The sequence below is a fragment of the Microplitis mediator genome, chromosome 6 (genome assembly GCF_029852145.1).
Source record: "Microplitis mediator isolate UGA2020A chromosome 6, iyMicMedi2.1, whole genome shotgun sequence".
Lineage (NCBI taxonomy): Eukaryota > Metazoa > Arthropoda > Insecta > Hymenoptera > Braconidae > Microplitis > Microplitis mediator.
In genome coordinates this window covers 22,637,382-22,659,577 of record NC_079974.1, presented here as the reverse complement: position 1 = coordinate 22,659,577, position 22,196 = coordinate 22,637,382, and the positions used below count along the sequence as shown (strand labels likewise).

The following is a 22,196-nucleotide window of genomic DNA, read 5'->3' as shown; positions in this document are numbered from 1 at the left end:
CTTATGTTGTCATCTAATTAAGTGCACATGCACTCATTATACCTTTACATTGAATTTCCACTCCTGAACACTGTGACTTTGCGGAAAATCGATTTGCAGAACAATATTTACTGACCTTCGCATTTTGTGAAGCTCTGATCTGTACTCGAATAAATAATAAATGGTAGATCTCTTCGAATTATATTCAAAGTCTTAAGTTACCTTGAATTCTATTTAGAAAAAGAAAGAAATTCAATAATCTAGATGAATAGAAAACAGAATATATTTAAGTTCATACTTCCGAAGTATACGAATATATTGTATTACCTGTCCTCGGCCGATTAATGGAAGAACTGCAGTCATGAAGAAATCAATAATTAATATGAAGCAAAAGGTTTTTAAGTCTAAAATATAATAATTTTATATAGTTTTCACTCAAATTATTTATTTAATGGACAATACATCAAAAATTTATTATTAACCGTAAATAATTATTTAGTCTCGAAAATGAATTTAAACTGGATTAAAAGCAATCAATACATCGAAGCAATCCTGCAGAAATGTTACGGATGAGTTATTGCGTGAGAGTATTAATTATTTAATTATCACTAGAACACATCTAATCATATCAAAAGTATTGAATTTTTCAAACAGCAATTATATGGTTAAAATATCAGGGCAAAATTGCCTTCGGTTAGGAAATAAAAACTTGTTTTTATTCAAAACCGTTTACTTATGGGCACGTGATCAGGGAAAGTTGCTCACCCTTTTCCTAATTAAATAAACAAGTTTTTCTTTTCTTTTGAATAATGGCCGATTTTGCCCTGATATCTCTTCCAACAATACAATGGTTTACACTATCACACTTTATCAAATAATATTTTTAAGAATTCAAAATTCGACAATAATTAAAAGTTATTCTTTTGCTTAAACTTCGATTACTTCTTGAGAGAGAATGGCTATTTTCCTGACGGTCGACGCGATTCTCCTTCGAATCTTCAATTTTCTCATTTCCGCCTCTCGTGAACGTTTCTCAAAGAATGTTTCTATTTTTTTAAACAAAATTTCGACACCCAAAACAAGGAATGCCCAGGCTGCAGCCAGTGTCATTGCAATGTAGACTAACGCAGAATCTTGGAGATTCAATTGCTCATAATCTCGTAATGCTTTAATTTTATCCATTTTGATTTTCCTTTTCATCAAAATTCTATATAAATTACGCTTTTGAACATGATCTGAAAAACCACTTTCAAACAACTTCATCGCTATTTTTTGAGCTTTTTCATTGAGTGCCCAGTTCATAGGACTTATAAATATATGAAGTTTATGAGAAAACTCTGTCGAAATATGTAAGTCTAAGTTTGTAGCTTCAAGCGAGTCAAAGTCAATTACACAAGCCATAGAAGAATTTTTTCTAACGTTCTTCATGCAATAATCTCGTTCTCCCGGGTACATCACGTGGACATATTTATTCAAAGAATCTTCATCCCATAGCTGACTGTCAAGTATTACATTATACTCATAGATCGTAGACCAGTAGACGTGGTAATTATTGTCCCGAAGATCTTTTAGTGTTTGGACGTTTCTATACTCTGGTCGAGTCAATACTGAAGTCAGTAGCCCCTGCAACGCCGGATTAAAAATGAGAACAAATAAAGTTGCACTCAAGAAAGTAATTCGCATCCATAACCGATTTATAGGAGTCGTTAATCCCATATTCAATAGAAATGACAAGAGATCTAAAGCAGCTCCACCGAAATGGAACTTGTGATTAAACAGAATTATGATGAATAGTATTACCAAAACAATGGACGACATTACTATATTTTGATAAGTAAAAAATTCGTCGGCTACTTGGCTGAATGTCGGTATCAAACTTTGTTTTTGTGTGAGTATAACGTAACCACTTTGTTCATAAAAAGGAAAAAAGATCAGCGTATCAGGAATGAATCCGAGTACTAGTGGATCCCCTAAATTTATCCCGTCAAAATCTGTTACATTTTCATTGTCAGCAATAGGGGTAACATTCATAGCTGAGAATAGATTCTTGTAGAAAAGAAGTGTTTTTTTCAAGTACATATCGGATGTATTGGATCTGTCATATTCATTTAAATTTATTTTGTCGAAGTTCATCATCTCGAAATCCAAAATCGGAATTTGATAACCATCTAAAATCTCCGTTTTGTCATAAGTTAAACTGGAACATATACTCTGATCTGGAAAGTATAAAAGATTAAAATTATTTAATGAATGTTCAACTTGACATCCTCACTAATTGGCGCTTAAGAAAATTTTCAACCACTAAAACTTTTATAGATATCTTCTCTAGTAGATACACCGATAGAAGGATTTCTTAAACACTAAGAAATATTTTTAAATGCTATGAAATCCTTCTATCAGCCCTATCCGAAAATTCCCATAGAATCCACTCAAATGCGACAAAAACCGCATCGAATCCTATAGACTGTATTGTGTTCTATGCGGTTTTTGTCGAATTCGATTGGATTCTATGGGGATTTTTTGATACTCCTGATGAAAAAAGATTTTATAAAATTATATAGAAAAAATGGCCCGATCCAATTGTATGAAACTATATAAAAATTATATAATTATATACAATTTTATATAAATTATATAGAATTGTGTACATTTTGTATAGAATCGTATACAATTTCTATACAATTGGATCGGGCCATTTTCTCTATCCAATTATATATAGGGGAGGGTGGGGCAGAGCGGCCCCCCTGAAATTTTGACCAAAAAAAAAATTTTTTTTTTTTCGACTAATTACTATAAATCCGATATGTTTGCGCATTTTTACCCCTACGCATGACATTTGGGGCAAAATGGACCAGCCGAAACTTCCGAAAAAATTATTTTTTCATATTTTTCGGCCGTTTCTTTATGTAAGAGGCAAATTTGGTCTCTAAAAATTGATAAAAATTAAATTTTTTTTTTTAGTTGATAAATTTTTGAAATAAAGTAAAATTATAGAATTTATTTTTTTTTTTATTAAATAACAATTAGTAATTAAGGTAATCGAGAGTGAACGATTTTTTACGCTTTAAAAAATTTTTTTCGAGTACTATAAAACCAAAAATAGTTGTCAAGAGAAAGAAATACATTTTTAATGATGAAAACAATTTAAAAAAAAAAAAAACGAAAAAAAAAATTTTTTATCACTTTTTGGAGGGGGGCCGCTCTGCCCCACAAAAAAAAAAAATTTTTTCAGAATTTTGGCAAAATGTCCATAAATTTGTTCGAAATAGGACAAAAGTTAAGTGATCCTATGGTTGAAAGCCACAAAAAATAATAATTGGCTTAGGGGGGCCGCTCGGCCCCACCCTCCCCTAGTCTATATATAATTGTATAAAACCTTTTTTCATCGGGAGGGAGTGTACGGTAGTTAATAAAAAGTTACACAATAAAATTTAAAAAAAAAATGAAAAAGTTGGCATTCCATTAGTTGACGGAAAGTTGCTTACAACTTGTAGTCAACAGTTACGAAGACTGAAGTTGTTAGCAACTTTCCGTCAACTTGATCGCAACCAATTGACACCAACTTTTTGACCAGAAAGTCTCACTATCAGAGAATAGTTTTACATTTTCAATAAAATTTCAAAGTTGTGTTCTCTAAACCATAAGTAAAAATTGTCTTACCGTTAACAAATTGCATTTTGTAGACTGTCCACTGATCATATGGTCGGTCTGATGCCTCAACTTTGCTCCAGAGCTTTGGCGCCCTATCACCGTAAGGATTAAACATATAGATGTCTGTATTGTTGTTGAATTCATCGGGGCACAGGAAATATGATTTGATAGCCTGATCTTCCCATAGCCATTTTAGTGCCTTCAATGCATCGCTGCACTGGTTCCCGACTATTAACATTAATTTTTCGTTATCCCAATAAGGTGAATAAAAAATATCCTTTCCAAGTGTATTTAGTGAATTCACAGAAAAAATGTAGCACTGACATGAAATATATTCATCGTAATTTTTCTGAAAGAAGTTATTCCTTAGTCGTGAAATCTCAATGTGATCAAATATAAAAACAGAACTGAATGGTTGATCGCTCTGTTTGATTTGATAAATAATATCAGTCAAATCAGGCGTAATCGCAACATGACTCATCTGATCAGGAAAACATAATTCCAGTAATTGTGGCTGTGTAAAATAAATAAATTAATCAATTGACCACTTGAATATTATTTATGAAAATTAATCTTTGCTAATTTACCGTATGAATGTGGGAAATCGGAGGATTAGTTGATCTTGAAGAATTGATCTTCATTTTGTTGCACACAACGACGCACACATACAATAAACACAAAATAATATATTTCGTCAAATTCATTATAACTATTCAAAATTATTAAAATATTTTAGTAAATTTTTGCTTAAGTGCAATAAATATTTATTGGACTGTTGAGTAAAATCAATAAGTGGATGCTCGTGAAAAACGCGACTGTGCTCTTGGAATTGAGCCTCGTCACTAACGCAGGAATATCAATAAACAAACGATTCCCACTTGTGTCATTGCAAAGGATACGTGTCCATCCGCGGTTCGAGTGCTACATATGTTGTCATCTAATTAAGTGCACATGCACTCATTATACCTTTACATTGAATTTCCACTCCTGAACACTGTGACTTTCCGTAAAATCGATTTGCAGAAAAATATTTACTGACCTTTGCATTTTGTGAAGCTCTGATCTGTACTCGAATAAATAATAAATGGTAGATATCTTCGAATTATATTCAAAGTCTTTTGATACCTTAAATTCTATTTAGAAAAAGTAAGAAATTCAGTAATCTAGATGAATAGAAAACAGAACGTATATAAGTTCATACTTCCGAAGTATACGAATATATTGTATTACCTGTCCTCGGCCGATTAATGGAAGAACTGCAGTCATGAAGAAATCAATAATTAATATGAGGCAAAAGGTTTGTAAGTCTAAAATATAACAGTTTTAAATGGTTTTCACTCAAGTTATTTATTTAATGGACAATACATCGAAAATTTATTATTAACCGTTAATTACATTTAGTCTCGAAAATGAATCTAAACTGGATTAAAAGCAATCAATACATCGAAGCAATCCTGCAGAAATGTTACGGATGAGTTATTGCGTGAGAGTATTAATTATTTAATTATCACTAGAACACATCTAATCATATCAAAAGTATTGAATTTTTCAAACAGCAATTATATGGTTAAAATATCAGGGCAAAATTGCCTTCGGTTAGGAAATAAAAACTTGTTTTTATTCAAAACCGTTTACTTATTTGTGCACATGATCAGAAAAAGTTGCTCACCTCTCTAATGAAATAATAAAATTTTTCTTTCCTTTTAAATAACGTCGTATTTTGCCCTGATATCTCTTCCAAAAATACAATGGTTTACACTATTACACTTTATCAAATAATATTTTTAAGAATTCAAAGTTCGATAATAATTAAAAATTGTTTTTTTTGCCTAAACGTCGATTACTTCTTGAGAGAGAATGGCTATTTTCCTGACGGTAGACGCGATTCTCCATCGAATCTCCAATTTTCTCATTTTTGCCTCTCGTGAACGTTTCTCAAAAAATGTTTCTATTTTTTTAAACAGAATTTCGACACCCAAAACAAGGAATGCCCAGGCTGCGGCCAGTGTCATCGCAATGTAGACTAACGCAGACTCTTCGAGATTCAATTGCTCATAATCTCGTAATGCTTTAATTTTATCCATTTTGATTTTCCTTTTCATCAAAATTCTATATAAATTACGCTTTTGAGCATAATCCGAAAAACCACTTTCAAACAACTTCATCGCTAATTTTTGAGCTTTTTTATCGAGTCCCCAGTTGATAGGATTTGCAAATACATGAATTTTATGAGAAAACTCTTTCGAAATATGTAAGTCTAAGTTCGTAGCTTCAAGTGAGTCAAAGTCAATTACACAAGCCATAGAAGAATTACTTCTAACGTTCTTTATGCAATAATCTTGTTCTCCCAGATACATCATGTGGACATATTTATTCAAAGAATCTTCATCCCATAGCTGACTATCGAGTATTATATTATACTCATAGATCGTAGACCAGTAGACGTGGTAATTATTGTCCCGAAGATCTTTTAGGGTTTGGACATTTCTGTACTCTGGTCGGGTCAATACTGAAGTCAGTAGCCCCTGCAACGCCGGATTAAAAATGAGAACAAATAAAGTTGCACTCAAGAAAGTAATCCGCATCCATAACCGATTTATAGGAGTCGTTAATCCCATGTTCAATAGAAATGACAAGAGATCTAAAGCAGCTCCACCGAAATGGAACTTGTGATTGAACAGAATTATGATGAATAGTATTACCAAAACCACGGACGACATTACTATATTCTGATAAGTAAAAAATTCGTCGGCTACTTGGCTAAATGTCGGTATCAAACTTTGTTTTTGTGTGAGTATAACGTAACCACTTTGTTCATAAAAAGGAAAAATGGTTTGGCCGGAAAAAACGAATTCGAGTACTAGCGGATCCCCTACACTCATCAACTCAAAATCTATTACATTTTCATTGAAAGCGATAGGGGTGACATTCATCGCTGAGAATAGATTCTTGTAGAAAAGAATTGTTTTTTTCAAAAACACATCGAATGTGTTGGATCTTTCATATTCATTAAAATTTATTTTGTCGACGTTCAACCACTCGAAACCCGTAACTTGAAGTTGGTAGCCATCTAAAATCTCCGTTTTGTCATAAGTTAAGCTGGAACATATATTCTGATCTGGAAAGTAGAAAAGATTCAAACTATTAAAGATATTTCTATAATAGATACACACTAGTTTATAGAAATTTTAACAATATCTTTTAACACGCATCAATAGTTTTACATTTTTTATAAAATTTCACTGAACAATAAGTATAAATTATCTTACCATTAACAAATGGCATTTTATAGACTGTCCACTGATCATATGGTCGGTCTGTTGTCTCAACTTTGCTCCAGAGCTTTGGCGCCCTATCTCCGTAAGGGTTGAACATATAAATGTCTGTATTGTTGTTGAATTCATCGGGGCACAGGAAATATGATTTGATAGCCTGACCTTCCCACAGCCATTTTAGTGCCTTCAATGCATCGCTGCACTGATCCCCGACTATTAATACTAAATTTTTGCTATTCCAAAAATATGATCGAAAAATGTCCTTTCCAAGTGTATAAAGTGAATTAACCGAAAAAATGTAGCACTGACATGAAATGTATGCATCGTAATTTTTCTGAAAGTAGTTATTTCTCATACTTGGAATTTCAATGTGATCAAATATAAAAACAGAACTGAATGGTTGATCGCTCTGTTTGATTTGGTAAATAATATCAGTCAAATCGGGCGTAATCGCAACTTGACTCATCTGATCAGGAAAACATAATTCTAGTAATTGTCCCTGTATAAAATAAATAAATTAGTCAATTGATTACTTGAATATTTTTTTTATAAAAAATAATCGTTTGTTAACTTACCGTATGAATGTGAGAAATCGAACGATCTTTTGATCCTGAAAAATTGACCTTCATTATGTCGCACACAACGACGCACACATACAATGAACACAAAAAAAAATATTTCGTTAAATTCATTATGACTTTTCAAAATTATTAAAGTATTTTAGTTAATTGTTACTCCGAAGCAATAATTATTCATTGTACTATTGAGTAAAACCAATAAAAGGATGCACGCGAAATACGCGACTATACTCTAGGGATTGAGCCTCGTCACTAACGCAGGAATATCAATAAACAAACGATTCCCACTTGTGTAATTGCAAAGGATACGTGTCCATCCGCGGTTCGAGTGCTACATGTGTTACCATCTAATTAAGTGCACATGCACTCACACCTTTACAATAAATTTCCACTTGTGAACATTGATGCTTCCCACAAAACCCGTTTGTATATAAATATTTATTGATCTTTTTTTTTTAACTTAAATTTATCCATTGGGAAAATACAGGGTAGAGGTACTGTTTTTGGTCACTTCTGGGCCAGTTTTGGAGACTCAAAAAATTTGAATAAAATAATTTGTAAAAGACCCAAGAACATAAAATTTATTTTTCATTGAGTGCATAGTACTTTTATCACACCGTAACAATGGCCACTTTTCTTATATACTTTTTCTTAGGTTAAGTGGAAGGAATAACAAGTGAAGAAATGAATGCTCATGTTATTTAATTATAAAATTTTTAAATTCTATTATTGGATTCATTAGACATGTTCTGTTTAGAATTTATAAAATTACATTTATGTACAATATGGGTAATTTAAAAAACGAAATAAGCCGCTGATGAGTCTCGTTAATTGAAACTTATTGTCGCTGATTATTCACCACTTGGCGCGGACACTCCAGTCTTTGGGCTGCCAGTTCAGGCATCTGGAGTCTATCCTGATCGATCGCTTCTCCATAGCCGCTGTGTGCTGGTCCATTATGACACTAGCAAAATTAAAAAATTTTTAATTAGTCTTATTCATTATTTTTTTTTAAATTATTAGCTTTTGAAATTGGGGTCAATGTATTTGCAATAGTAAATAATTAAAAAAAAAAAAAACTAAAAAAATGCACATGTAGAAAATAAAAAAAATTATCTCTGCATTTTTCTGAAATATTTTTTTTTTTTTTTTTTATCGTATTAAAATAAATCCAAAAACTAGCAGACGTCCACTAATTTCAATATCACATTTAAAAAAAAAATTTTCATCTAATTTTAGATTTGAAAATTTTATTTGAAACTCTATGGGAATTTTGATCCCTTGCATTGTAAAAAAAATTTCGATGTTCATTTCAACCCTTCAATTAAAAAAAAAAATGAAATTTTTCTAATTTCAAAAGCTGTCAATTTTTCTAAATAAAATTTTCCATTAAAAAAAAACTTACTTATTAAGCGTAACGATGTACTGACCCTTGTAATAGTTAATAAGGTTTAAGTGCTGCAGCGTCGAGATGACGTCTTCCTTCTTGATGGCAGTGAGCTCGCAAATTTCATTGATAGTAATCTGGGCTTTCTCGTTGTCCACAAGCGGCTTGACGTTTATCAGAATATCTAAAATAGTGTGCGCCCAGTAGCTCCTGTAGGAGAGTAACCCCAGATCCGAGAGCGGTTTTTCCGGGGAGCCGGTCTTGCCTTCAAATTTCGATAGCTCGTAGGAAAATTCGATCAGCAGCTTGCCGTAACCTTTGCGCTGGTACGGCGGTAACGTTAAAATACAAGCGACGTTGTAGTCTTCCGTGGACTCCTTCTCCTTGGAGAAGTAGCCCACGATGTGGAACCCCCTGCTGTCAAAGTCCGTCATCACGTAGAACAGAAAGGGGTCAGTGTCGTAGTAAAGAGTTTTGTGGTCTAGAAATAATTTTGCGAGCAGACACAAATTCTGCGCGTAATTTTTGTTCTTCCGGCCGTCGATTTCGAAAAAAGATATCGAGCCCTTCCGGTAAATTTCGTTACCAGGCGGGTGTCGTAAATTGCACTTGACTAGATGCCGCTCGAGACACTTGCGGCTTTTCCGGTACTTGAGACAAAACTCGCAGATATAAATGCAGGGCAAGTTGACCATCGCCTCGGGGTAGGGACTGAAGTACCAGGGCTTTATCCGGTGCCGGCCCAGTTCTATCAGTTCGATATTTTTCATCCTCGTGACCACGTCGTCGTGGTGGTGGGTCACCATGGAGCCGGTGGGTCGCGGACCCGCCACGGTGGGTTGGGCCCCCACGGGGGTCGTCGCTTCCTGGGAGTCTTCATTGTCGAGGAAGGTCCCCTTCCGTTTGCGGGATATCCGCTTTTGTAGAGCCGCCTGGAGGACCGCGGAGCCGTTAACCGGCTCGGCGATTATGCTGCTGGGACTTGGGGGCCGACTGTGTTTTTTTGGCGTCGCGCATCCGGTTCCTGGGGCCGTCGCTCCGTCGCGATGCGGATACTGAACTTTGCGGGTGTCCAGGCAGTCTTCCGTTACCCATTCGTCCAATCTTTTGTTGACTGTTGAAATTTTTTTTTTGTCAATAAAATTGTTTTTAAAATCCTGAGTGTGAATGTAGCAGACGAGACGAGTTTCAAATTACAAATAAACGAATTAGATAATTAAAAATATGAAAACTAAAAAAATTCACGTTCTCACCTAAGCGGTAGAAAAAAAACTTGTTGACTTAATGTTAAATTTAAAACGACAATTTGTTATCATGAATTTACGTTAACCAATTGTTAACTTAAACTCAACAATTTTATTTTATGCCGCTTGGGAATTTTCAAATTTTTTGAATACGGATTTTTTTCATTTTTATTTATTTTAAAATTGACGTCAGCTGCATTCCCACTCATTTTAAAATTATCATTCAGAAGTTAGCAGACAATTAAAAATTTTCGGATTTTTTTTTGCACGGAAAAAAATTGTTATTAAATATTACTGATTCTCGTCACAGCGCGCCTAGACCGAATCTCAGTAAATATTACTGAGTAGAACGTAAGAAATTAATAACAGATGCATTTTTTTGACAAGTGTCTTCTAGTTTTTTCAGGTTTAAGTAGTAATTTCAAATAGTCAAGCAGTATATGTCAACGATTAACTGTTAATTATAGCAGTTTAAACATTAAAATCATAGTTTTACTAACTGAAACGACATTATTTATTGAACAAAACATAAATAATTAAAAGTTGAACTACAATTATTGTCAATCATTTTTTTCCGTGTGACAAATAAATTGCTCTAGGGCAAAATAACTCAGACAAAATGACTCGAACAATGACAACTCTGGACAAAACAACTCCAGTCGAAACGACTCGGTACACTATAGACGCTTAAAATAGAACTGTGCCCATTTTTCAAATGTTTTGTGTATATCCAATCCAGATTGATATTTTGTCCGGGGATATTTTGTCTGAAGATGTCTGGGCCTCATGCAAGATTGAGCAAGCCTTAATCATACATACTAATTTTCTCTCGTAATGCCTATACTTGAAAGTAGAAAATCTATTTTTGTACCGAGTTGTTTTTGTATAGAGTTGTTTTCGCCGGAGTTGTTTTTGTACGGAGTTGTTTTTACCAGAGTTATTATAGACAGAGTTATTCATACCGGGTCCCCAAATAAATTACAAAAAAAAACGAAAAACTAAAAAAATGCACATGTAGAAAATTAAAAAATCTATAGGTGCAATTTTTTAAAATATTTTTTTTTTCATAATTTATCGTTCAAAAAAAAAATCAAAAAATTATTAGACGTCGGCTAACTTCTGAATCATTTAAAATAAACAAATAAATTTAAAATTAAAATTTATACTTACAATCAACGTAATGTACATAATAATATTTAACCCCCATTACTTCTTTTACACTTATTAATTCCGCCAATGCTGAAACGAAAATAACATAATTAATAATTAATAATAACACCTGTCAATTAATTAAAAAAAAAAGTCTGAGTACGATAACCTCAAAATTCAGTTGCTGTCAAAAAATCGTGTCATTAATATAAAAAAAATTTAACGAATAATTTTTAATTAAAATAGACACTAATTGCGACAGTTAATTGGTTGATTAATTAATTAATTATTTAATTAACGGCAGTAATTTTGAAAAAAACAAACAAAAAAATTGTAGTCGGGCGATTGGGTCGAGTGTTGACGGACTTTGATTTGAAGTGTCAAAATAAAATTGAGTAATTAAAATCCATTAATTAATGACAATTAATTATAACTTACTCCAATCATTGGTACTGTGCATGCGAACCGGCAAACGACAGCCTTCTTCAAGTAAATTCTGTAAAAAATAGGTTATGATTGAGGGTTTAAATGATTTTTTACTAAATATTTAATGGTAATTAATTATTTTTGTAGGGTAAATTTTTCTAGTTACCACTGAGTCACATAACGAATGACAGTCCTCATTGTCACCGATCATTTTAATTAATTATTGGATGTAAATAAGTGTAAAATTATAGTAATATTGTTGTAATGTTTTAGAGCTGTTGTTTTGACGCGTTGATTTTGAATACTAGAGCTGAGATGGAGAGACCACTGGCTGAGTGGGTAAGGCAGCGCGCTCAAGGCAGAAGCGGGAAAGTCGAGGATTATTTGAATTTTAATAAGCGCGGGAAAAATATTATTTGAAAATTTAAATTTTAAGTCGAGTTAAAAATGACAGCCATAGAAAATTAGGAGGTTTTTTTAATAAATAATTTAGAAGTGATGATAAGAAGTTTTTCAAGTTGACATCCACTTTTTAAATTTTTTTCTGAGACGATTTTATTTTGACATTTAAAAGGAGAAAATATTTTGATGCCTGTGATTTTTATAGTAGTAGTTTAGATGTTAATTACTATAAGTTTTAATTAGGGTGGCTATCAGAGTAGAATATCACAGACGATATAGATGGAAATTTGTTGGGTAATACTGTCTGTCGATGAAAAAGATATTCAACTTTCTATTGAAATTTGAATAGTTTTCCTGATAACCAGAGTTTCTGATCGGAAAGTTGGTGTACCAAGTTGATGACAAGTTGTCGAACTTTTAGCTTTTGCTGTTAACAAGTTGCGGTCAACTTTTGAAAATGAAACTTTTTGCGGCCAACTTGACATCAAATTGCTGCAGTGTCTTATAATCTGATTTGTCTACTATCGGACACTGTGATTTTCTTCCATTTTAAGTAATTTCTCCATTATTGTTTAACTCACCAATGCGAAGCGCAGAAATATAACCTCCAATGATTGGCTTTCCTCTAACTGACCCCGCCCTTGGGGTCATAAATTTTAAATTACCTTTTTTAAAAATGATGATCGGAAAAAAAGAAATTTAAAAAAATCCTGCGATGTCCGTCGCGCAGGATGTCCAGATGTTAGTAAGCGCACTCACTAAAAAAATTTACAACCGATGTGCGTGATAAGACTAATTGAATATTTAAAAATTATGATTGTTATCGCCATCGTTTAAAAAAATATCAGCCTTAGAAGAAATGTTTTTAATTTTTAAAAATCTTTTCAAAAGTTCCTATACACAGAAAAAAAGGATTTCTTGGCGCAAGAAAAATTTTGCTTAAAAAAATGAAAACAAAATTTTTCTTAGGAAATAATTTCTTTTCTTAGAAATAATTTCTTGGCTCAAGGAAATTTTTTCTTACCTCAAAAAATTCTTTGTTACCCTAAGAAAATTTTTGTTTTCAATTCATAATGCGAAAAATTTCTTAAGTCAATTAAAAATTTTCTTGGAGCGAGAAAAAATTTTTCGCGCCAAGACATACTTTTTTTCTGTGTAGAATCCACTCAATGGGTCAGAATTCGTATAGAAACCAATGCAAATCCAATGGTTTTTTAAGCAGTTTTTGACCCATGGTGTATGGATTTTATGGGAAATTTTGAATAGGGATGGAAACCAATAGATATTAAAGTTTTTGGCCCGTTAAATTCAAACAACCAAAAATATTTCAAAAAATGAGTAACTTGTAAATTTTTGTTCACGATTATTTTTAGTGAGACGCATGGGTTCGAGCAGAAATAAATATGAGTAATTGAAATAAAAAATGAAAGAAGTTTCGAATTGAATCATAAGATTAAACATCAAATACTTTTTCAAAAATAATTTTGGGTCTAATAATTTTTAGCGTATAAGAAATTTGAATTCTTTACATTTCCGCCTTCTCCTGGTGAACTCTGATAAGTTTTCGCGATCTCAGATATGAGAGTTTACATTTTTTTTGCCATGACAACCGTGCAAATGTATGCGATTCTCATGTGTGTGATGCACTTCTCGATAATTGGCGGAAAAGTGACACGTACATCGAGTACATCCTCTTGCAAATAGACACGTATCCTTAACAACAAAAGCTATCAAATGGACACTCAAGTTTATTGTTACACTGTCATAGTCACGAGTGTCAAGTTCCACTAACCAGACGTGTCAGGACGAGCATCCATTTATCGATTTTACTCGACAATTTGTAAAAAAAAAATAATAATTAGATAACTTTAAATAAAATAAATAATGTCGTGGACTAAGGAGATTATTTTGTGTTTTTTATTTGTGAGTGTCATCGACTGCTACAACATCAAGATTTTCGATTCTTCAACATTCGATAGTCTTCCGATTATCCACACTCATACAGTAAGATATATTTTTTCTGATGTAGGGGAAGGAGGGGCAAAACAGGATAGGCCGGCAAAATGGGATACCCTCAAAATTTCTTCAAAATTTTTTTTTCTCGAAAAACTTTCGAAAATGGTCAAAAATGACATCTAGTATCATTTTACACTATTAAAAGCTAAAAAAAAACATTTTTATATTTTTTGCGGAAAGTATAATATTGGCGGCAATTTCAAATTTTGAAAAGAAATAACAAGGAAAAACTTCTTTAAAAATATGTTGAGAGTAAATTTTATTACTTACATCAATTTAGAAAGACATTATTACATCAATTTTATTCACTTGAAAAAAAAAAAAAAATTTACTTTTTTTTAGGGTATCCCATTTTGCCCGCAGGAAATAAAATTTTTTTTTCTGATGGCAGTCTAAAATTCGTTATATCTATTTCAAATAGAATCAAAATGAAGCCAATTTACGATATGTATGTTCCTAAAAACTAAATTTTTCGTTAAGTATCCCGTTTTGCCCCCCCCCCCTTCCCCTATAGGAAAAAAAACGTGAACCGGTCACTCAAAAAATTTTTTTTTCAAGCTGGTGATTGAACCAAAAATTAAGTGACCGTCCTGCCGCGTGTCTCTTTATTTTATAAAATAAATTTTTAATTAATTTACGTCATTATTGATTTTGAACAGAAACAACTTATCGAACTGTGTTTTGCTGACCGGATGAATCCTGTCGCCGTAATGCCAGAATTCAGTGACATCACTACGGAAATCAGTAAAAATGAGGACATAGACTCGTCAGTCATCATGATCAATAGTGACTTGAAATCTGATCTGCCGAAATACTATCCGAAATTACGATCGAACACATATTTTCGGGCCTATCCAACGTACATTCTATCAGATGACTCGATCGACACAATAAAAGCTATTCAGTCGTATCCCATAAAAGAGTCCATTATGTGGAACGTCCTCTCGCTGCATTTGATAATTGGGAAAAAGTGCGGGAACGCGTCTCAAGCGTTGCAAGCGGCCTGGAAAGTAAATGCGATCACGTCTTTCTTCATATGTCATAATAATTCCAGCGGACACTCGACCATCTACACTTATAATCCATACACGAACCGGGCACCGAAACGTTGGACTCCAGTCCAGATCACCGACAAGCCAAACGATAGATGGACGCTGTACAAACAGCCCTTCGTTAACGGTGAGATTTATTTGAAATTCTCTATTAAAAAAATTTCAAATCAAAATAATAATGAAATTTTTTCTCGGGCGGAAAGTTAAAAAATTTGGCCGAAACTTAGAAATTTTTCGTTGCCAGTTTTCGAGTCAATTTATCGGCCAAATTTCGAGCTCTACCAAAATTTTGTGGTTTCGAAGTAATTTCAGCCGGATTTCGTCTTTTCTGCCTTTTACACTGAAAAAAATAATCGCTAGCTGCTAGCGATTAAAAATCGTTAGCTGCAAACGATTACTTCGCTAGCAGGTAGTGATTAAAAATCACTTGCTGGAAGCGATTTTTTCGCTAGTAGCTAGTACGATGTAGGGAGGGGAACCTGGGGCACGAAGGCCCCCCTCAAAAATTTGGTAAAAATTTTTTTTTTGATTTTTGGTCAAATCATGATACCTCTGATGTTTTAAAGATATTTTAAGTTGATCTGCGATATGTGAGGCACAATGGATCACTCGAAAAAAAAATTGTAAAAGCATAAAAAAAACTTTTTTTTGGGGGCCCTCGTGCCCCAGGTTCCCCTATCTACACCGTACTAGCTACTGGCGAAAAAATCGCTTGCAGCTTAACGATTAAAAATCGCTAGCTGCTAAAGAAAATAATCAGTAGCAGCTAGTGATTATTTTTTTCAGTGTTTTTGGAGTACACTGAGAAAAAAAAATACTTTTATTAAGAACATTTACTTGATACAAAAACATATATTCTTGATAATTTTCAAGAATATATAATTTTGTCTCAAGAATTCGTAGAATTGAAGGAAATAATTTTTATTTAATTCAAGTAAAGCTATTCTTTTGTTTACTCATAATATAATATCAAATTCATATAATAACAAAAATAAACTTGATGCTCTTTTCTCAAGAAATTGATAATTAATAATAATAAAATAAATATTTTGAACGGATTTCTTGAACCAAGGAATTCTTGTTTGGAAAATAGTGTTTTTTTTTTCTCAGTGTATTTTTGGCGAAATATTTTTACCTGGGTGAAATAATTTTATCAAAGCTCATAGCAATAACAAAATGTTCATTTTTTTTGCAGATGAAAAAATTTGCAAAAGCTTGAAATTTGACAAATCCGAGTTCTTAGACGGCTATCCAATAAAAGGGCACGTAATGACTAGAAGTAAAAGAAAAGACAAGACCAACAATACTTTAGCTTTTGACGATCTAAAAAAAAATACGTGTCTATTCTATGAAAATCTATTTTCAGCCTTAAATGTAACTCCGGTTCTTGATAAGTATGAGAATATTCAAGGGCTTTCGAAAGCAATCGCTAATGACTCATTCGATATGGTGATACATAATCCTCAGTTATTGCATCAATATGACAAATATATGTTTGGAGATCCAATGGCCTTCTACCAAGAAGGTGGTTTCATTATAGTCACACAGAAACAAAGCACACTATCGGTACTAGAGCAAGTGGCCAACGTTTTCTTCACCAAACACAATATAATAAAGACGTCTGTTATTCTGACCGTGATATTTTTTATGATTTTTCTGAATCACCGTTACGACTTTTTCTTGGCTGCTTTAGATCTCTTGGCACTGATTCTTAACATGGGAATATCGGCTCCCATCGATAGAATGTCGATGCGCATCACTTTCGTGACCGCGGCTATATTTGTATTTTTTTTCAATCCGGAGTTGCAGGGACAACTTACTTCGGCTTTGTCTAGACCTGCGCGTAAAAATGTTAACACATTAGAAGACTTACGAGACGGCAAATATATAATTTATGTTTACGCGAGAAATACTTATGATGAATTAAAAGACAGTCAATTATGGCCAGATGGCGATTTTGAAAAATATGTCCTAGCTGACTTTAGTTATCATTACTGTCTGGAACACGTTGTGAAAAATTCTTCACTCGCTTGTATTATCGATCAGAGTGCGTACAAAGACATTGATAGCAATCTATATCTATCCAAAGAGTTTTCAAAATCCTATAACGTTTTTGCGCTCCGGAAGACGTCGCCGCTGAAATATAAGATCGATCACGCAGCCCTAAAAATGGCCGAGGCCGGTTTCACGAGTTACCTGGAAAGACGCAATCACTATAGAAAGTTCTTGATGAAAAAGAAAAAACTTGATCGAATCAAGAGACGTGAAGAAAATGACCAATTAGATCTAGAGGATTTTAATTTCTTTTTATTGTGTACTGCACTTTGTGTTCTTTTGCTGGTTTCGATTCTTGTGATTGAATTGATTATTAAAAAAATTCATGACTATCATAAAAGACGTTTGCGCGAATTAGAGTTGAGGAAATTGATGGTCAGTAAAAAAATTGCGGAGATCGTTTGGCGGATTGCGATTGTCACGGAACAAATTTAATTCGTTTTACTGTCGCGTGCGCTGTGTGACTTTGACATTTTAAATAACATTGAAACAGTATACTTTATAAATATAGAACTATTCTGACTACTATACACAGATAAAAAGGATTTCTTGACGCAAAAAATTTTTACTCACCCCAATAAATTTTTTGCATCATGAATTGAAACCGAAAATTTTTTTGAAGAAAATAATTTCTTGAGACATGTAATTTCTTTTAGTCCTAAGAAAATTTTCGGACTCACCCTTAGGGACAACTGATTTTCAGATTGTTTTTTCTACAGTTGTGACTCGTCTTTATTATATTAGTGTAATAAATAACTTGGTAGATATTTTTTTTCTAATCGATTTTAAAAAATGCAACAATGTGTGGAATGGAAAGCTTACTACGAAAGCAAAAGACTGCTTATGCATACATTTAAAAGCAGATACATGTAACAGTCGAACCGCGAACAAACACGTATCCTTTCCTATCACAAAAATGAAACCACTGTTTGTATGTTCATTTTATTCCGTTAGTAACAGTTGAAAATTTAAAGAGAATAGACGCGTATTTAATGAGCTATATTTATTGACTTTACGAATGAGTTTAATCAATAATTATTAGACTATTGCTCACATACAACTTCCTTGAATATTGTACTAATTTTGGGAAGTCATAATGACTTGGATGAATAAGATTATAGTGTTTTTTATTATTATAAACATCATTGAGTGCAACCTCATCAAGATTTTCGATTCTTCAACATTAGATGATTCCTCAATTACCCACATTCATACGGTAATTATTTTCATTTTAATGTTAAGTTCTCAGAATAGATTAGAAGACTATTATTTTTACGAGCTTGGCATTAAAATGGAAATAACTAGAAAACAATGCGAAATTTCAAAAATCTTCATACAAAATAATTTGTAGGAAATAAAATTGTCTATAAAAAAGATCTTCTAATATTTTTTGATAAGTCTGATAGTTTTGCTGGAAAAGTAAAAAGATCTGGAAATTTATTATAAATTTGACTTCCAGCTCCAATAACTTTCGAATGGATGGATTTATCGAAAAATGATAAGAGATCTTTTTTGTAGAGCGTTAAATTCTCTACCAGAATAAGCTATGGATTGATTTATATAAAGGGCAAATGCCGAGCTAGAAAAATAAAAACATAAAAAATTTTTTTTCCCATGTTATTTAAATGGGAAATAGAAAATTACGATCCGCGATCTGTAAATCTTCAAATTAAGAACTCTTACTTTGATGAGGTCCTTATTTTGGAATTCTCTGAAAGAATTTGCTGGCCATTTGAAGAAATAACAAAAGTCAATTTTTTTGAAACACTAGCTTATATCCAATAATTCCAAGTAATCATTACCATAACGCTGTGGGATGATATTTTAAAAACGTACTAGGAATAGTCACCATAAATTTCTCTCCGTGTATAAGTTAATTATATCACAGAATTAAAAAATAATCATTTTCAATTTCTTCAAAACTAAGTAAGAATTTTCATAATTTTTAAGATTTTGATAAACGGTAAAAACTACCGTAATAGTCTGAAAAAAAAAAGAGTGACAAAATAAATTTTAACATTATTTGTTTAAGAAATAAATAAAAAATGTATGATGACTAAAAATTGTGATTCCAATTTGGCTGATTTTTGTTTGTTTTGAAGTATACAATTACAACTAATTAACGCGACTGTTTTGGTTTTGAACAGAAACAACTTATCGAACTGTGTTTTGCTGATCGGATGAATCCTGTCGCCGTAATGCCAGAATTCAGGGACATCACTACGGAAATCAGTAAAAATCAGGACATAGACTCGTCGGTCATCACGATCAATAATGACTTGAAATCTGATCTGCCGAAATACTATCCGAAATTACGATCGAACACATATTTTCGGGCATATCCGACGTACATTCTATCAGATGACTCGATCGACACAATAAAAGCTATTCAGTCGTATCCCATAAAAGAGTTCATTATGTGGAACGTCCTCTCGCTGCATTTGATAATTGGGAAAAAGTGCGGAAACGCGTCTCAAGCGTTGCAAGCGGCCTGGAAAGTAAATGCGATCACGTCTTTCTTCATATGTCATAATAATTCCAGCGGACACTCGACCATCTACACTTATAACCCATACACGAACCAGGCACCGAAACGTTGGATTCCAGTCCAGATCACCGACAAGCCAAACGATAGATGGACGCTGTATAAACAGCCCTTCGTTAACGGTAAGATTTATATGAAAATGAAGTTATTCTAAATGACTTTATCAGAGATTCACTGAACATACAATTTTAACTTCTTTTTCAGACGCAAAAATTTGCAAAAGCTTGAAATTCGACAAATCCGAGTTCTTAGACGGCTATCCAATAAAAGGGCATGTAATGACTAGAAGCAAAAGAAGAGACAAGACCAACAATACTTTAGCTTTTGACGGTCTAATAGAAAATACGTGTCTATTCTATGAACATTTATTTTCGGCCTTAAATGTAACGCCGGTTCTTGATATGTATGATAATATTCTGGGGCTTTCGAAACCAATTGGTAATGATTCATACGATATGGTAATACATAATCCTCAGATATTGTATCAATATGACAAATATATGTTTGGAGATCCAATGGCCTTCTACCAAGAAGGTGGTTTCATTATAGTCACACAAAAACAAAGTACAATATCGGTACTAGAGCAAGTGGCCAACATTTTCTTCACCAAACACAATATAATAAAGACGACTGTTATTCTGACCGTGATATTTTTTGTGATATTTCTGAATCACCGTTTCGACTTTTTCTTAGCTGCTTTGGATCTCTTGGCACTGATTCTTAACATGGGAATATCGGCTCCCATCAATAGGATGTCAATGCGCATCACTTTCGTGACCGCGGCTATATTTGTATTTTTTTTCAATCCGGAGTTGCAGGGACAACTTACTTCAGCATTGTCTAGACCTGCGCGTAAAAATGTTGACACATTAGAAGACCTACGTGACGGCAAATATATTATTTATGTTAACGTGATGAATGTTTATGTAAAATTAAAAGACAGTCAATTATGGCCAGATGGTGATTTTAAAAAATATGTCCAAGTTGACCGTAATAATCATATCTGCCTGGAACGGGTTGTGAAAAATTCTTCACTTGCTTGTATTATCGATCAGAGTTTGTACAAAGACATTGATAGCAACCTATATCTATCCAAAGAGTTTTCAAAATCCTATAACGTTTTTGCGCTTCGGAAGACGTCGCCGCTAAAATATAAGATCGATCATGCAGCCCTAAAAATGGCCGAGGCCGGTTTCACGAGTTACCTGGAAAGACGCAATCACTACAGAAAGTTCTTGATGAAAAAGAAAAAACTTGATCGAATCAAGAGACGTGAAGAAAATGACCAATTAGATCTAGAGGATTTTAATTTTTTTTTATTGTGTACTGCACTTTGTGTTCTTTTGCTGGTTTCGATTCTTGTGATTGAACTGATTATCAAAAAAATTCATGACTATCATAAAAGACGTTTGCGCGAATTAGAGTTGAGGAAATTGATGGTCAGTAAAAAAATTGCGGAGATCGTTTGGCGGATTGCGATTGTCACGGAACAAATTTAAATCGTTTTACTGTCGCGTGCGCTGTGTGACTTTGACATTTGAAATAACATTAAAAAAGTATACTTTATAAATATAGAACTATTCTAACAACTATGCACAGATAAAAAGGATTTCTTGACGCAGAAATTTTTTACACACCCCAAGAAATTTTTTGCATTATGGATTGAAACGAAAAATTTTTTTGGGACAAGAAATTTCTTTTTTTTTTTTTGGACAGGATCTAATTTATCATTCGTTGTAAAATAAAAATTTATTAGATGTTGAATATTTGAATGAACAAAATTAATTTTTAAAAAATTCATATTTTAAGAGACATACGTATTTATATATGTATATCAGTATATGTATATCAATATACATAAACAGTAACATCACAGTGGCTTAATGTGTATACAATAAATAGTAAGTATTTTAATTGACAATACATTCGATCAAAATTATTGTAAAAGATATACTCTTGTTTTTTACAACTCAAAATAAATGAAAACGAAAAAAAATTTGGCTGTCAAAAGTTCAAAATAATGACGAGAACATTAAAAATTTTAAATAAAAAAAAATTTGTTACTGACAGCTCAAAATTAATAAACTTTTTTCCTCATTATTATCCAATAATTTTTGTGTTTTACTATAATTTATTTAACAGTTTTGTAAAGACGGCAATAGTTGGACAGTGTCCATTTTTCAGGAAAAAAAAATTTTATATATATATATTTTTTTTTACAATATAGTTATTATTACACAAAGTTTCGATTTATCGAACAATACATGTGATGTGAAGCACATTATTTATTTACTCCCATATCATTTATATATTTATATACAAGTATGATAAAATATAGTCGGAGATACAAAGACAGTTCAAATATATATATGGGTATTATTTTGTACTGATAAACTATAATTAATTTTTTCTTCAAGTTTTATCATCGTCATCATCA

The 22,196-nt window shown here is 32.7% G+C and overlaps 5 protein-coding genes across 5 annotated transcripts; 2 read left to right on the top strand and 3 right to left on the bottom strand.

Annotated features, from left to right (window-relative positions):
* Nucleotides 1-421: 421 nt before the first annotated feature.
* Nucleotides 422-4,453, bottom strand: LOC130669661 (uncharacterized). Its single transcript, XM_057472679.1, has 3 exons — nucleotides 4,218-4,453; nucleotides 3,640-4,144; nucleotides 422-2,195 (listed from the first exon to the last, which is right to left on the bottom strand). The coding sequence occupies exons 1-3, from the start codon at nucleotides 4,332-4,334 to the stop codon at nucleotides 907-909; spliced, it is 1,911 nt and encodes a 636-aa protein (XP_057328662.1). The 5' UTR covers nucleotides 4,335-4,453; the 3' UTR covers nucleotides 422-906.
* Nucleotides 4,454-4,965: 512 nt separating this feature from the next.
* Nucleotides 4,966-7,798, bottom strand: LOC130669622 (uncharacterized). The gene is made up of 3 exons (XM_057472613.1): nucleotides 7,481-7,798; nucleotides 6,900-7,404; nucleotides 4,966-6,748 (listed from the first exon to the last, which is right to left on the bottom strand). Exons 1-3 carry the CDS (start codon nucleotides 7,595-7,597, stop codon nucleotides 5,460-5,462), a joined length of 1,911 nt encoding a protein of 636 aa, XP_057328596.1. The 5' UTR covers nucleotides 7,598-7,798; the 3' UTR covers nucleotides 4,966-5,459.
* Nucleotides 7,799-8,180: 382 nt separating this feature from the next.
* On the bottom strand, nucleotides 8,181-12,007 carry LOC130669918 (histone acetyltransferase Tip60). The gene is made up of 5 exons (XM_057473069.1): nucleotides 11,856-12,007; nucleotides 11,702-11,759; nucleotides 11,285-11,353; nucleotides 8,889-9,984; nucleotides 8,181-8,447 (listed from the first exon to the last, which is right to left on the bottom strand). The coding sequence occupies exons 1-5, from the start codon at nucleotides 11,898-11,900 to the stop codon at nucleotides 8,339-8,341; spliced, it is 1,377 nt and encodes a 458-aa protein (XP_057329052.1). The 5' UTR covers nucleotides 11,901-12,007; the 3' UTR covers nucleotides 8,181-8,338.
* A 1,895-nt stretch (nucleotides 12,008-13,902) lies between these two features.
* LOC130670031 (uncharacterized) lies at nucleotides 13,903-17,649 on the top strand. The gene is made up of 3 exons (XM_057473205.1): nucleotides 13,903-14,095; nucleotides 14,767-15,286; nucleotides 16,355-17,649. The coding sequence occupies exons 1-3, from the start codon at nucleotides 13,976-13,978 to the stop codon at nucleotides 17,647-17,649; spliced, it is 1,935 nt and encodes a 644-aa protein (XP_057329188.1). The 5' UTR covers nucleotides 13,903-13,975.
* Nucleotides 17,650-18,295: 646 nt separating this feature from the next.
* LOC130670030 (uncharacterized) lies at nucleotides 18,296-21,967 on the top strand. The gene is made up of 3 exons (XM_057473204.1): nucleotides 18,296-18,430; nucleotides 19,362-19,881; nucleotides 19,964-21,967. The coding sequence occupies exons 1-3, from the start codon at nucleotides 18,311-18,313 to the stop codon at nucleotides 21,256-21,258; spliced, it is 1,935 nt and encodes a 644-aa protein (XP_057329187.1). The 5' UTR covers nucleotides 18,296-18,310; the 3' UTR covers nucleotides 21,259-21,967.
* Nucleotides 21,968-22,196: the final 229 nt, after the last annotated feature.

Coding starts and splice junctions, on each gene's coding strand:
- LOC130669661 (XM_057472679.1), bottom strand. CDS start 4,334: ATGAATTTGACGAAATATATTATTTTGTGTTTATTGTATGTGTGCGTC. Junction 4,145..4,217: donor CGATTTCCCACATTCATACG/GTAAATTAGCAA, acceptor TATTTTACACAG/CCACAATTACTGGAATTATG. Junction 2,196..3,639: donor CAAAATGCAATTTGTTAACG/GTAAGACAATTT, acceptor TATACTTTCCAG/ATCAGAGTATATGTTCCAGT.
- LOC130669622 (XM_057472613.1), bottom strand. CDS start 7,597: ATGAATTTAACGAAATATTTTTTTTTGTGTTCATTGTATGTGTGCGTC. Junction 7,405..7,480: donor CGATTTCTCACATTCATACG/GTAAGTTAACAA, acceptor TATTTTATACAG/GGACAATTACTAGAATTATG. Junction 6,749..6,899: donor TAAAATGCCATTTGTTAATG/GTAAGATAATTT, acceptor TCTACTTTCCAG/ATCAGAATATATGTTCCAGC.
- LOC130669918 (XM_057473069.1), bottom strand. CDS start 11,900: ATGATCGGTGACAATGAGGACTGTCATTCGTTATGTGACTCAGTG. Junction 11,354..11,701: donor GCACAGTACCAATGATTGGA/GTAAGTTATAAT, acceptor TTTTCGTTTCAG/CATTGGCGGAATTAATAAGT. Junction 9,985..11,284: donor TTATGTACATTACGTTGATT/GTAAGTATAAAT, acceptor AAATTTCAACAG/TCAACAAAAGATTGGACGAA.
- LOC130670031 (XM_057473205.1), top strand. CDS start 13,976: ATGTCGTGGACTAAGGAGATTATTTTGTGTTTTTTATTTGTGAGTGTC. Junction 14,096..14,766: donor CGATTATCCACACTCATACA/GTAAGATATATT, acceptor GATTTTGAACAG/AAACAACTTATCGAACTGTG. Junction 15,287..16,354: donor CAAACAGCCCTTCGTTAACG/GTGAGATTTATT, acceptor TTTTTTTTGCAG/ATGAAAAAATTTGCAAAAGC.
- LOC130670030 (XM_057473204.1), top strand. CDS start 18,311: ATGACTTGGATGAATAAGATTATAGTGTTTTTTATTATTATAAACATC. Junction 18,431..19,361: donor CAATTACCCACATTCATACG/GTAATTATTTTC, acceptor GGTTTTGAACAG/AAACAACTTATCGAACTGTG. Junction 19,882..19,963: donor TAAACAGCCCTTCGTTAACG/GTAAGATTTATA, acceptor CTTCTTTTTCAG/ACGCAAAAATTTGCAAAAGC.